Genomic DNA, 14,757 nt, shown 5'->3' on the forward strand with positions numbered 1-14,757 from the left:
TAATAAAGGAGGTGACATCAGAATTTCAAAATTACTATGGACCAGTGAAAGCTTTGTGTCCCCTAGTTCTTCATTTTTGAATGGAAGTGTTTACTGCAGTTATTCTATGCCTGCCTTTCCATTATGTATTGAGTAAATAACTTGCCTCTTGAGAAGAACTCTATCTATGGAGCTTCCTGCATATCTGGACCCGATTTAAATGACAAGATCCTGGACCTTAATCTTGAAGCTAAAGCCATAGTGGAATGAGAATTTCACAATTCCTGGAAGGGGTTGAGTATATTTTCAATAAAGGAGGAATGTAATCAACTATGGCCAAAGGGTGGACTGTGGTTGATTAAGATGGTCACAAATTCTCTAACACCTCTTCCATTAAGAGGTCATGCCTATGATTCCCCATAGAATCATGAGCAGTACTAAAATTGGGAGGGCTCTGGGACTGCTTTGTCCAACAGAATATAGTAGAAATGATGTGGTGCCAGTTTCCAGTTTTAAGCCTTAAGACACTGGCACCTGTCATTTCCTATCTTTTGAAAAATTATTTCTAGGAGCCCCAATTCAAAGTATTAGAAGTCTGACTGGCCTGAGACTACCATGCTGGAAAGGTCACATGCACCCTTGTCTTCCACCTCTTCTGAGACACTATATATATCTTTATATATGTAAAGATATCTTGTACCTGCCAGAGCAATCCATCCACCAGTTGACTGTCATCCAGTGATCTTAGTCAATGCAACGTGGAAGAGAAAAATCACTCAGCTGAGACTTGCCTTAATTCCCATCCACAGAATCATGAGCTATATAAAACAGCTGTTGTTTTAAACCACTAAGTATTAGGGAAATTTATTATGTAATAATATGTTACTGCAACAATAATTTCTGTAAGTTTATTTAAATTGTTGCAAAGGCCACAATGTTCTGCCATCACTTTCTACTACCCAGTTATAAGCAGAAGCCAAAACTTAGATATAATTCAGAAATAATTTGAATAGTTCAATACAAGGTAAAATTATTTCTTAGTGATAAAAAGGCCAACTTTCTCCGAGATAGTAAACAAACTACTTTTCAAACATAATAAACTTCAACTATTATAATGAAAATCATCCGCTTTATTGCTAAGTAAACTACTGTACATATGTAATCAAGCCCAAAAATTCATGCTCAGGTTGTCCTTTAGTTCATATAATAAATGGTTATTTAGATATTTTCTCATGAATGAAGCAAGACCAGTGTTACAAATATAAAATTAAGACCATTGGTAGTAGTCTAAAGCAGTGATTTTAAAACACAACATAAACAAGTACTGCTTTACTAAGATAAATTATGAAGGACAGAACAAGTAATAGTTGTTACTAAAGTGATTATATATATGTGTGTGTATACACACGTGTATATGTAATTGTGGTGTATGTGTGCATGCACACATATCTTTTTTTAAATGGAGGTGTGCCCAACACCAATATATTTACTGAAGCATTATAACAGCTACAAACTGGAAATAACTTAAATACACACTAATAGGAAAATAACAAAGAAGAGGATAGAGAAAAGAGACTTTAATTTTTTATTCTACATATTCTACACTTGACATATGAATTAGTGTTTAGTAACTGTGCCTTTGATGCTAAGTTTAAGAACTGTGTTTAATAAAGTGCCTTTGATGTTAAGCCATTAGACTGTATTGAAGGGAAGTTTAAGAACAAGTCTAGAGAAAAAGTCTTCAGTTACTTACTGTAAGGATGAAGTTGAGGACAGAGTTCAGTATGTTGCCCTATGACTAAAAGGATACATATTTTATTTGAATTATAATTATTAGGCTTCTCTTAAAATGCTGATAAATTTTGATCTTGTGGAAACTAGAAAACACATCCCATTTTATGAAAGGTCTCTTTAGAGAGCTTAGAGCAAAATTTGTTATCCTCCTCAAGCAAATACGGGAACTTTTATGAGATTCACTGTGTGTCCTACCTTTAGTCCATATATCCCATTTTAATCATCCATTTTTGTTTTACATTATCGACGTACGATTTACATACCATAAGATTCACCTGTTACAAGTTCAACGCTGTTTTAGTCAATTTACAGAAGTGTGCAATCATCACTACAATCCAGTTTTAGAACATTCTCATCACTCTCCAAAATTCCCTTGAGTCCATATGCAAGTCAATCCCACTCCCACTCCCAAAACTCCTCTGATTTGCTCTATCAACATATTTCATACAGTTCCAATCATACTATTTTTAGTCTTCTGAATTTGGATTCTTTCACTTAGCATATCTCTGAGGTTCATCCATGTACAACATTTATCAGCATCTTCCCTTTTTTCCCAAATGCTGAATAGTAGTCAAATGTATGGACACACCACATTTTGTTTATCCATTTATCAGTTGACAGACATTTGGATTTTTTTCTCCTGGGAACAATCACATACAAGTCTTTGTATGGATATATGTTTTCATTTCTCTTGGGTAGATTCTGAGAAGTGGAATTGCTGGGTTAATTTTATGTGTCAACTTGGTTGGGCATATTGCCCAGATATTTAGTCAAATGTTATTCTGGGAAACTGTTTTTGGATGAGACTAACATTTAAATTGGTGGACTTTAAGCAGATTGTTCTCCATAATGAGTGAGACTCATCCAATTAGTTGATGATCATTCAATTAGTGAACAGAACAAAAGACTAACATCTCCTAGCAAAAGAGAATTCCCCAAAAGACTGCCTGTAGACTTCATCTGCAACATCAGCTCTTCCTGCTTTCCCAGCAGGCTGGCTGTGGACCCAAACTGCAACTCTATTCCTGAGACCCAGCCTACCAGCCTCCTCTATCAGATTTTGGACTTACCAAGTCTTTACAATTACATGAACCAATTCTCACCCTATTGGTTCTATTCCTCTGGAGAATCTAATACATATGGTAAGTTGGCTTAATTTTTAAAGAAATGTTCAAACTGTTTTCCTAGTGGGTATAACATTTCACGTTCCCACCAATAAGGTATGAGAGTTCCTGCTTCTCCATATCCTAGACACTAGATATTGTCTGTTTTTGTAACTACAGGCATTCTAGTGGGTAAAGAATAGTATCTTACTGTGTTTTTAATGTTCGTTTTCCTAATAACTAATGCTGCTGAGCACATTTTAATGTGCTTATTCATTTGTACGGCTCTTTTTCATGAAATGTCTATTGAATTCTTTTGCTCCTATTTTAATTGGGTTGTTTGTCTTATTACTGAGCTGTTGGAGTTCTTTACATGTTCTGGATATAGTCCTTTATCAGACATGATTTGCAAGTTATTTTCTCTGTGGATTTTCCTGTCAGTTTCTTAATACTGTCTTTTGAAGCACAAAAGTTTTTAATTTTAATAAAGTCAAGTTTATCACGTTTTTTTCTATGTCTCATTCTTTTGATGTTATATCTAACAACTCTTTGCCTGATCCAAGGTCATGAGGTTTCGTCTGTGCTTTCCTTTAGATGTTTTATAATTTTAGCTCTTACATTTAGGTACATAATTAATTTCAAATTAATTTTTGTGTATGGTTGATTTTGAGGAAGTTCATTTTATTTTGCATATGAATACCCAATTTTCCCAGAATAATTAGTTTAAAAGATAATCCTTTCTCTATTGAATAGTCTTAGCAGCTCTGGACCCAAAATGTAAGGGTTTATTTCTGGACTCTCAATTCCACTCTATTGATCTATATGCTTATCCTTATGCCAATGCCATAATGTCTTGGTTATTGTCACTTTACAGTGACTTTTGAATTGGGAAGTAACAAAGTCCTCCAACTTTGTTATTTTAGTCATTTATTTTAAATTTTATTTTACATTATGTGTACTAATGAATATCATCTTAAATTCTTGGAGAGAAGACAGGTATAAATAAGTAGAAAAATAAAATAAACTATATTTTAAAGACATTTTCAAAAGAACATATTCCTTTTAAAATTTGAAAGTGACAATCGCTATGTATTCCCCTAGGAATAAGTCTGCAATTAGTCTCCCCACCTTTCCACACCCACATCAATAAAGATTTATTGAATGCCTACTAGACACCAGGCACAGTGCAAAACTAGGTGCTGAAGATACAGAGGCAAATAAGACACAGTCCCTCAGTTAACATATAAATGGAGAAGGATGTCACAGTGTATTAATAGCAACACTATAAATGTGTACAAGATACCATGGTAGCAAGGGATATTAATTTTATCTAATCAGACTTACCTTACTTCATGTAATAAGCTTGTTTCTGAAAAAATGGTTTAAAATTTTTTAGTTTTCTTCAACAAAGTGAGTTTTAAAACACCAGATATGCTAGTAGTACTTACAAAAGCTTGCAGATAGCAATCCTTCTTTAAAGTAGAGGGCCCCTCGACTAGTTAGATTTGTTCCCTGTTATTAAGGTTACAAAAGAAATTTACAATAATGGAAAAATTCATACAAAAGTAGTTATATTAAAATGCAAAAGTCTCATTTTACCTCCAACCCATCCTATCTTCCCTGACCCCCGCCCAGAGGTAACTTCTGTTATCCTTGGTCAGTTCCTGATTTTCCAAAGCTACAGAAGATACAGAGATTATGAACTCTTGAAATCTTAAGATATATCTCAAATTTTATTTCAGATATTTGTGTCAGCCTCTTTACCACTAAATATGACTTGAAAACAGGTAGCAAAACTTTAAAATTATTCTTTTTCCTCCTATATCCCAGCCTTTGCCCTAGAAAGAGTAAAGATTAAGAGAAATATGGACATAAGCCCTAAATAATGTGTATGTATGTTAACTTTACAGTTACAATTCCTGACACTTGTTCTACAGGAGATTTTAATACATGTTCTTAAAAAATGAGGGAAGGAAGAAAGGAAGGAAAGAAAGAAGAAAGGAAGAAAAAAGGCAGGCAGGCAGGCAGGCAATGGGCATTTTCAGTATCAAATACATTTGGGAAATACTGGGTTAAATAAAATATCAATTTTCAGTAAGATGACCCTTTCATAAAATTAGCTGACTACCATTAATCATGGGTCACTTAGCAATATTTTAAAAGACTAGATTGTCACAAAAATTCAGTGTGGGAAACACACACTGGTTATAGTTTTCCCTTCATTATCATACAGGCAGCTATTCATACAATTGCAAAAAAAAAAGTAGATTTGGATCTGTCACCTGATATATCAGACTTCAAATCAAGATATAGCTCAGCAACGAGCAATGTTTAACTTGCCATTGAGATTGGATGGGGCCTTTATTACTGAAGTGTAGTCATAAATGATAACTTTTCAATATATCTTATTTCTGTCTTCCCGCTAAAATTTTAATCAGGTGAGAAGTTTGGGAGGGCTGCCTACTGAAGTCCTTATGGTAACTTAAAAAACTGCTGTATGTTGTCAGTGGAAGCTGTTCTGAAATTCCACTTCAATAAAAAATAAGGAAAAAATAAGTAACCAATGGAGCAAACTCTTTACCATTTACTAAAGCTTTTTGTTGTTGTTTCTTCACTGCTTCTGGAAACAGGAAGTGTGATAACTATCACCCATATTTATAAATGTCAAATAGCCCCACTCTTTTATATCAAATGCTCAATTATTTGTTTCATGCCCAACTCAAGCTTCCTCTGTTAAATTTCTCATCACTCTTTGGTTCGGGTCAAAATGATTTCTCCCTCCACTAAGCTACTTGATTCTTGTTCAGGCCTCTCTCTTAGCACACAACTATAATTAATGTACCTTCAGTTGCTGTTTAACTCGACTAGAGCATGTATCTTGTTTGTTGAGAAGTGTATGAGACTTTAGGTCAGCAGTCCCCAATCTTTTTGGCACCAGGGACCGGTTTCGTGGAAGACAATTTTTCTATGACCCAGGGTAGGGCGGGGATGGTTTAAGGATGATTCAAGCACATTACATTTATTGTCCACTTTATTTCTATTATTATTATATTGTAATATATAATGAAAGAATTATACAACTCACCACAATGCAAAATAAGATGCCACCAGATGCAGCTGTACAACTGAAGAAAATGAACTCACTTGCCACTATAAAGCCTGCCACCAGATGCAGCTTGTCTTTTGCCACTCACTGATAGGGTTTTGATATGAGTCTGCAAGGAATTGATTTATTATGGTCTCTGTGCAGTCATACTTCTTTGCTAATGTTATCTGTGTTTGCAGCCACTCCCCAGCACTAGCATCACCACCTCAGCTCCACCTCAGATCATCAGGCATTAGATTCTCAGAGGAGCGCAAACCCTACTGTGAACTGCACATGCAAGGGATCTAGGGTGTGCACTCCTTATTAAAATCTAATGCCTGAATATCTGAGGTGGAGCTGAGGCGGTGATGCTAGCGCTGGGGAGAGGTTGCAAATACAGATGAAGCTTCACTCCACTCACTGACCTGCCGCTCACCTCCTGCTGTGTGGCCCAGGACTGGTCTGTGGCCTGTGGGGATAGGGAACCCTATTTTAGGTGACAGGACCACGGTCCTATACATATTTGGAGAATCCACAATACCAGTCATAATGCTGTTTACATTAGCATTCTCTAAGTATTTGTTGACTAATTGACATAACTATTCATTGCTCTATGATGGTCCTAGGAATAATTAACCCTTGGGAAAAAATATAAAAGTTTTTTATTATGAAAATAATAAATGGGCTTATTGGTTATAGGAAATGTTAACAGACTATAATTTAAGTAATTTATGATTAAATTCAGTTTTTTCTATGGCAAGGCAGTGTCAGAGGCCAGCCAGGTGTAGATCACTTAAGGACTTCAGCAAAATATTTTATGAGGTTAGTTACTGTTTAATAATAAAGGACGTTGAACAGAATCTATCATTAGACACTAATAGGAAAGGTGAGAGTAACATTAGACATGTATGTACTTATGCACTATGGAGTAATCAAGAATCTACAAAAGTAATGTGGCAGTCTCAATTCATTCAACAAACTGTTACTGAAAGCCTGCTGTGTGACAGGCTGTTTTGGCACCGGGGGAACTAAAGGAGAATGAGAAATATCAACCATTAATGTTGGCTCTCTAAGGCAGATTCAAACAATCAATCTAAAAATTTATCTACCCATGTCCACATAAAACCATATTATACATGGTTAAAGTGCATAAAAATATTTTATCTCATTGCTTTAAGCAATGCAAATAATTTACTCTGGCCTAAACAACAGCAAACTTAAATTATCCTAGAAACTCCTTGAAAGAGACGTTGCTTTCGTTTCTATCTGTCCCCAAGCCCCTAGCTTCCCAAGGTGTTGAATAAGGACATAGAGATGTGTGATAAGCTATACAAGTAAACTTGCCCAGAGCTGTGTCTAAACAAAAGCTCACTACCTGTGATGAAGCCAGTGCCAGCACAGGTACTCAGCCCCTATCAATTCATCAGCAGCTGCTGACACATACTTATGCTTCACGGAAGTGTAACATTTTCTTCTAAAACTTAAGGGGAAAGGCAAAAATAGAAAACCATTTGCCAACCACAAAAATATATATTTTAAAAATTGTGGAATAAAAATGAGCTGCTATTTTTAAAACCAGAGAAAAAGTAGAAAATGAGTATATCCCTATGCTCAACTACAACCTTCTGAATTGAACTGAAGCAGAAATGCTGCATTTTCAGCTAAGCGTCTTTACATCTGAGGTAATTTTAAATGATCCACTTATTAAGTAAACTAAAAGTAAGATGGTAAGGTCAAAATTTACCCTTTTAGAACAAGAACCCATTTCTCAAGTGTATTTTTAAAAGAAAGGATGTAATCTTTAACAGATCAATGAAATGGGCTTTCATTTAACTAGAAATTAAACCAATTTTAAAACCCACACAATTAATTTGACAACAAACACAGCTGTTAAATTTGAATTTTAAAATTAATATGTTACTGCTCTGTTCTTATCCTAAAGGGATTTCTTCTAGGATTGCAAAGGAATGAGCATTTAGCCTCTATCTCATGGAGGAAAAAGTGATTTCTAGTCTTTAAAAACAGAGGAGGTTCGCCTACATGATCACCTGGGACAAACTTGGCCAGCACAAGTTGGCTAGAAGGTTATAGGAGCCTGGGAATGTTTAACATCAAGAAAGGAATTACAGCTCAGTAAGATCAGAGGGAATTACACAGGAAATGTGAACAGTAACCCTTTCATATCTCTGTACCCCCTCCCACCGCCTGTGATAAATGGAGTTTTGCTGCAGTCCAGCTATGGGAATACACAAGGCAACAGCAGAGGAGAACTGGGGGAAAAAAAAAACGCCATTTTATACACACACACCCAGAGCACGGCATAAATTAATAAGGACATGATAAAATCACGTTACTGCAGAAAACAGCCTTTTAGCCTTTCTAATTGCCACGTATGCACTATATCACTTTCTTATCCAACAGAGTCCTAAGTAAAAATCCAAAGAAACTTGGAGAATCAGGCGGGGGTGGAGTGTAGAATACTTGGCGGACTCATCATAAGTAGGGAAATGTGGCTCCTCTGAAGCTGACCAAACAAACAGGTCTCCACCCTGGCTTATGTTTAAACATCTTGTTCCTAGTCAGTCTAGAGGGAAAACATTCTTTCCACAATAAATAATATGATATCAAATCCGAAATTCTTACTTTAGCTTTTATCTACCCTATGTAAAAGTTTCTTCAGTATTATAAGCCAGAAACTGAGAATAATTCAACTGATTATAAACTTTTTTTAAGAAGAGTAACTTAGTTATAGTCAAGACAAGTTAAAATATTTCTAGTTGCTAATTTGGAAAAGCAAATGTGAGACCGTTCAGCTCTTAGACGCCTTACAGACCCCTGGTTGGGATCGCAAGTAAACAAGCTACTCTTACCACAACTTCCCATCAGAAAAGGGGAAATGCTCAGTTTCTAGAAACAGGTGAGTCTGATTAAACAGATGAGATTAACTAAAATTAAAAAAAAAAAGAAAAAAGAAAACATGGTCCTTAGATAACAAGGGCATGAGTGAGGTACCAAAACGAAATGAAGCAAAAAGTGATATTTCCAATGGGCTAAATTTAAAATATGGAATGGAATTTCATAGGCCACTTTGAAACAAAATTTAAGTTTTTCCATTGGTACAACTTCACGATAAAGACGGTTTGCCGCAGAGAGTAGGTCAAGAAATAAATGAAAGTGAGTACAGAGATGACAAAGCAAATCACCAATAAAAGTGAAAAGGGTAAGCTTTTTAGAACTAGAAAAGGGAACAATAAAACCAAAGGATTGTTTCTTCCAGCAAAATGCCACCTCCAAAAGACATCTTCTTCAAGAAATAGCCTATACCAGTAGTGTTTTTGTGCAATAAATGGCACATCACTCAAATGGCAAATGAGACTTCAATTATAGACTTCCTAGTTGCCTTAAAGCTAAACAACTGATGTCTAATTTCTGTAGCACTGGCTCACAGACAGGCAGTCCCATGACTCTGCAACAGATTAAAGATATTTGCTTGTTTCATGGATTCTGAGTTGCTAAACATTTATATTAGGAAAAACATTAGCAGAACCAGAGGGAGAAAAATAATAAAGAAACTCTGAATAATAAACCAGACTACTGATTGGGCTTCCAAGCAAGGGTCAGTTCTCCATTACACCAAATGAAATCTCCATGAACTATCTACTCATCTGGAAATGAGAGCTTACTTTTAGTGCTTCTTAACCATTTTTAACTCATATCTTATTCTGATAAGCATAAAAACTTCATACCCTCACTGTACCTTATTAGAGATTTCTAAATAAATTAACTACTATATAACCACAAAGAATCCACAGCAAAATAATTTTTTATTGTTTTTTCAAACAATGTCCTACAACAACAGAATTAACATACTTTCATAAGTAGACAGATATTAATTATTACTTGTTTACTGTTACCTTCAAGACAAAAAGGTCAAAAATTGTTGACCAACTAATGTGTTGATGACAATAAAATGGTATCTGTTGGGACCTTTAGCATGTCTCCTTTCCTAAAGAGTTATATAGTATAGATGATGTTTTTAGTTCTTTCATTAGGCCTGAAGAAATGTTGACTGATACGCATTAGGCCTTCAATGTTTGTTAGATCATTCAGCAATAAGGCCTCTTTTCTGTTTTGAAAATAACTGAGTCCTAATATAGTACTCACTTTCAAGTAATAAAGGAGAGAAGCAAGTAGTTAAGTCTTCAGTACAGACACAACAAGATGCAAACTATAGACAGCCTTGACAACCATTATGATAATGAAAACAGCAAAAATATCACCTAATTTTTGCACATTTGTACAGCACTTCACAATGTATAAAATACTTTATGTAATTTCAAACCCATAACTTTATAAAGTGGATATTATTTGATTGAAACAACATAAGGTGGATTTTTAATGATCACCCAGCTAGTTAAGCAGCAGAACTGAGATTTAAGCCCAGCTATCCCATTCATAAAAGCCCTTAACTATGTCATGAAATTTCGGAAATATCTTCATCTAAAATCCAAAATCACCATATACATAAGCACAACCATTTTTTTTCTCTCAACCCACCCAATATCACCCCCTTTCTACCAGTTCCCATAAAAATTCTCAGAGTTCCCATTGCAGCCACATTTATTTCCTTATACCAGTATGACTAAGAGCACAATGAAAAGCATCTTTCAAAAATAAACCTCCTTCCTTCCAGGTCTTATATCCTATAACTGTTTCCCAAAGCAAGGACATCATCACAGGCATAGGAGTTTAAAAGCATTAACTACTGAGGAAATGTCTGGGGTTGTCTGTTCTTCATTTAGAATGAGTCAGATATTATACATATACCTCTTCATTCTTAAAAGGTGAGCAGTCACATTCCTAGCCTTCTGGCTTAGCAAAGATACTCATTCCAGGGACTTGGTAGAGGAAGGCCAACTGCCCATGAATAGCAAAACTAACAGAACTAAAAGTTATATTCTTATCAATCTAAAAAATCATTCTAAATGTTTTATTTTTGAAGTTATTAAAGAATGATAAACTACTGAGATTAGTAATTTAATGTAAATGTGAGGTGTAATGAAGGAAGAATTTTTTTCATATAAAATCAACTATTTTACTCACCTCTGCCAACAAAATGTTGCTGCATCCAATCCAATGCCAACAGAGTCCCCAGTCTGGGGTGAGGGAAAAGGAGAAACTAGTCAGGGGAACAATTTGCAAACTGGGTAAATGTAGTCTCCAGCGGAAACCAAAAGGGCATTCCACCAGGACAAAGGGGGAGGATGACTTTTATAGTGAAAGTTCGTGCCCCAGTTCCTGATTGGTTCATTTTTATGCAAATGAGGAATCAAAACTGCACCATTCTGATTGGTCCAAATAGCACTGCCCTGATTGGTCAGCTTTACACATTCTGATTGGTTGTTATTGAGCTGCTCTGATTGGTTGGTATAGATGCAAATAAAGCCATAGCTGTGCAGTTCTGATTAGGTGGGGCAGGACTCAGCCCATTGGTTGAAAGATGATACGAGGAGCTCCCTTAAAAGGGTTAGCTCAGACAGCAGGACACAGTGCAGGAGGCTTGGCAGTTCAGTCTGTGGCTTTTCCCTGAAATGCAGAGTGTGTGAGAGGTCTCTGTTAGCAATGGCTGCTAGACTCTGGTTATGATTTTGGGCCCAGTTAAACATAAGGAATCCTTCTTGGCAGACATATTCCTTCTCAGGATTCATACCTCTGAAGCTTATTATGAAGATTATTAGACTAAATTGTATGAAAATGCTAAACATCTTGCCTAGCAGATAGTACTACTCAATAAATGTCAGCTGGTATTAGTAACGTTATCGAAGTATCAGAAACAAAACATAATGGAAGGTCATATTTAAAATGAACCAGGAAACAATATATTCAGTGGGTCATTTTTTAAATATCTATGCAAAACATAAATATATATTCTATGCATACAAACATATGCATATAAACATTCAGAAAATGATTTGGAAGAATAAATGGCAAAATGATGACCTCTGGGAAGATGGAAGGGTGGGGTCAAAGGGAACTTCGATCTGTAATGCTTTAAAAAAAACTATTTTTGTATTCCTTCTGTAAACAACTGTTTTAAAAAGCAAAATAAAAAGTATATTTACACAAAGTATTATCTTAGGAAGTTTCAATTCCATAGTTAATTTCAGTATTATATGAAAAAGTTTACTTTTTTTTAGTTGTGTGTCCAAATGAGGTCTAAAATCTCATTTTCTTTAGTTAGTAATACTATTCAAGATTTATGGCACATACTGCTTTCAAAAATCTTCCTAATGACATTCTTAATTGCTATATTAAAAATACTTGCTTGTGCAAAAATAAATTAAGTTCTAAAACTACTCAATGTATTTAATCAAGGCACAAGGTTTTCAAAGGCCAAGAAACCATAAATCACAATGGATTTACATAAAAAGATTACCTTTTTCTCTTAAATTTTGTATGTGTTTATACTTAATATAAAGTCGAGTCCTTGATTCTTTTTAAAGCCAAAGGGTTGCCTTTTTAAAATCATCATAACAATTTCAAATGTCTTGAGGGTTGCTCTGATTAAAAATCTCTCCTCCTCGGCTGTTCCTAACTTCTAATTCTTGTCTGCACCATATTGATGCTGGTTTTAAAATTCTAACTTTCCTTCTAGTTTACAACCATAACTTTGACTTTTTCATTTTATTCTTATTCCCTTCAGATCATCTAGATTTGAGCCTATAAACTGTGGACAAACTGAAGCTCTTATTAACTCCCTCAGAGCAGCAAATAGCAGAGCTCCAGGCAAAGGGGTAAGCCACACACACCACAAGCCCAACCAGGCTAGACCCCATCAATTTACAAATCTAGCTTATAAATTAAAGGCCTCTAGTGTTGTAAAAATAGACAGACATTTCAATGGATGAGAGATAGAGAAAGTAGCCTCTTACTTGACCAGGAGAATATTGGGCTGAACAGAAAATCCCCACCTCAATGAGCTGCAGGATTCAATGACTGCAGGAGGCTATGCAATCTCTTTTAGATATATTTAAAATTCAAGAAAGTCCTTTTCTCTAATGGAGAATAGTATTAAATCAAAAGGTATCTTTCTATACTTTCAAATGAAAAAATTGTAGTTAAAATTTGTAGCTAGTACAGGGCAATTCCAATAATAATTATGATACTATACAGCTTTATTTCTAGAAAATGAAAAACATATATACTGACAATTTTTTTTCCCTAGGTGCTCAGCTTATTAATATTAAGCTGCTATATCTGCAAAAACATACAACAATGGCTCTTCCAGTAACTGACTCCCTTAATTCTATAAGTCTTAACAGCACAGTAGTTAAGAACAGAACTTTGGAGCCAAGTCCCAGATCCACTACATTCTAGTTGTTATTGGTTAAGTAACTCGACTGCTCTGGGCCTCAGTTTCTTGGCTAATGTTAACTTCTACCTTACAGGATTACTTTAAGGATTATATAACTTATTATATGTAAAGCACGAGGACTGTGCCTGACAGAGTAAAGGCATCGTAAAATTCTTAGCTGTTGTTATTCTTAACATATGAAGTGTGCAGCTCTCGGAACAGAACTTTAAGCACAGCTCACAACCACCGCAAGGAATAGGTTCCTTGAGACTGCTTAGTTCTATTCTTAGGATATAATCAAAGTCACCTACATCACTCTCTGCTGTGCATTCTAATGATTTCATCCCTCCTATATGCCTCTATGTACCCTGTGCTCTAGTTACCCATTTACTCATCTTCCTCTAAAACGTAATGTCTTGAGAACAAGAACTCTATCTTATCCTGTAGTCTCAACATCTAGCACAGAGCCTTGCATAGGGGAGACGCTCTACAAACACTGAATGAAACATAATAGCCATTTATCAGTCTGCCTCACTCAAGTTCCTGAGGACATAATAGGCTACTGAATGTTGATCTCTACATCCCTTGATCAAGATCTTCTACACAGTGGCTTTTTTTTTTTTTAATTGCAGCTTAATGCCTATCAGATACATTTTGTATCCAAGTTTCTAATTTATTTGGATTAGCCACCATATCTTTATTTACTAAAAGAAAATGCATTTATGAAATAAAACAATTCTCTTTTTTTCCCCTAGAAGCTCTTGATAGAGAGGGAAATAAAACTTTTCAATAATTTTTTAGTCCTTAAAGAAATGATGGCAGAAAAGCAACCAATGTCGGCTGTGCCATCTTTTCCATGCTGCTCTGGATGGAGCCTTTGGCAGTAGCTCATTCTCCAGAATCTGACCAGAACAAAGCCATTCCTCAACAAGTCACCCTTTGACTGCCGTATAGATTTTATTCAGTCAGTACTGATTCCTAGCTCTTTCACAATTGTGACATGTTCAGTATTTCAAAGTTCTCTCTGCCTACCCAGCTTGTGACCATACCTAGCTCAGCGCATAACAAAAAGCCAGCTGGGGCAGCATTCTATTGCTGATCTTGTAAAACACGTGTTCAGTGCTGGCACTCTTTTTACCACTCAGGAGCTCATCAATGAAAGATATTCAGTGGGACCTTCAGTCTGATGACTGACTGCTATCACACAGTAGGGCTACTTCCCAGCATCCTCGGTCTCCAGGCAGGAACATACCCCAGTGGAAAAGGTAATAGCATTCTGGGAGTCTAGAAAAATGTCTTTCTCAGTTTTCTCAGGGGAAAATGGTGACTTAACATTCCTCTGAGTCATTCTATTACCAGATTACTTCCAGGTGTTATAACTGGGACTCTCCACCACAACATGTGTCACTTACCTAATATTAGGTCAGAGCATAAATACACGA

The 14,757-nt window shown here is 35.7% G+C and overlaps 1 protein-coding gene across 1 annotated transcript in view; it reads right to left on the reverse strand.

The window, feature by feature from the left end:
• ZNF438 (zinc finger protein 438) overlaps nucleotides 1-11,104 on the reverse strand; it is a 94,583-nt gene extending 83,479 nt beyond the window's left edge. The window contains exon 1 of the mRNA XM_025041259.1: nucleotides 11,065-11,104. Within this exon, the coding sequence (XP_024897027.1) occupies nucleotides 11,065-11,089 (25 nt within the window). The 5' untranslated portion in view covers nucleotides 11,090-11,104. The remainder of the gene's footprint in view (nucleotides 1-11,064) is intronic.
• Between the last annotated feature and the right edge of the window lie 3,653 nt (nucleotides 11,105-14,757).

The sequence above is a fragment of the Pteropus alecto genome, unplaced genomic scaffold (assembly GCF_000325575.1).
Source record: "Pteropus alecto unplaced genomic scaffold, ASM32557v1 scaffold269, whole genome shotgun sequence".
Taxonomy (NCBI): domain Eukaryota; kingdom Metazoa; phylum Chordata; class Mammalia; order Chiroptera; family Pteropodidae; genus Pteropus; species Pteropus alecto.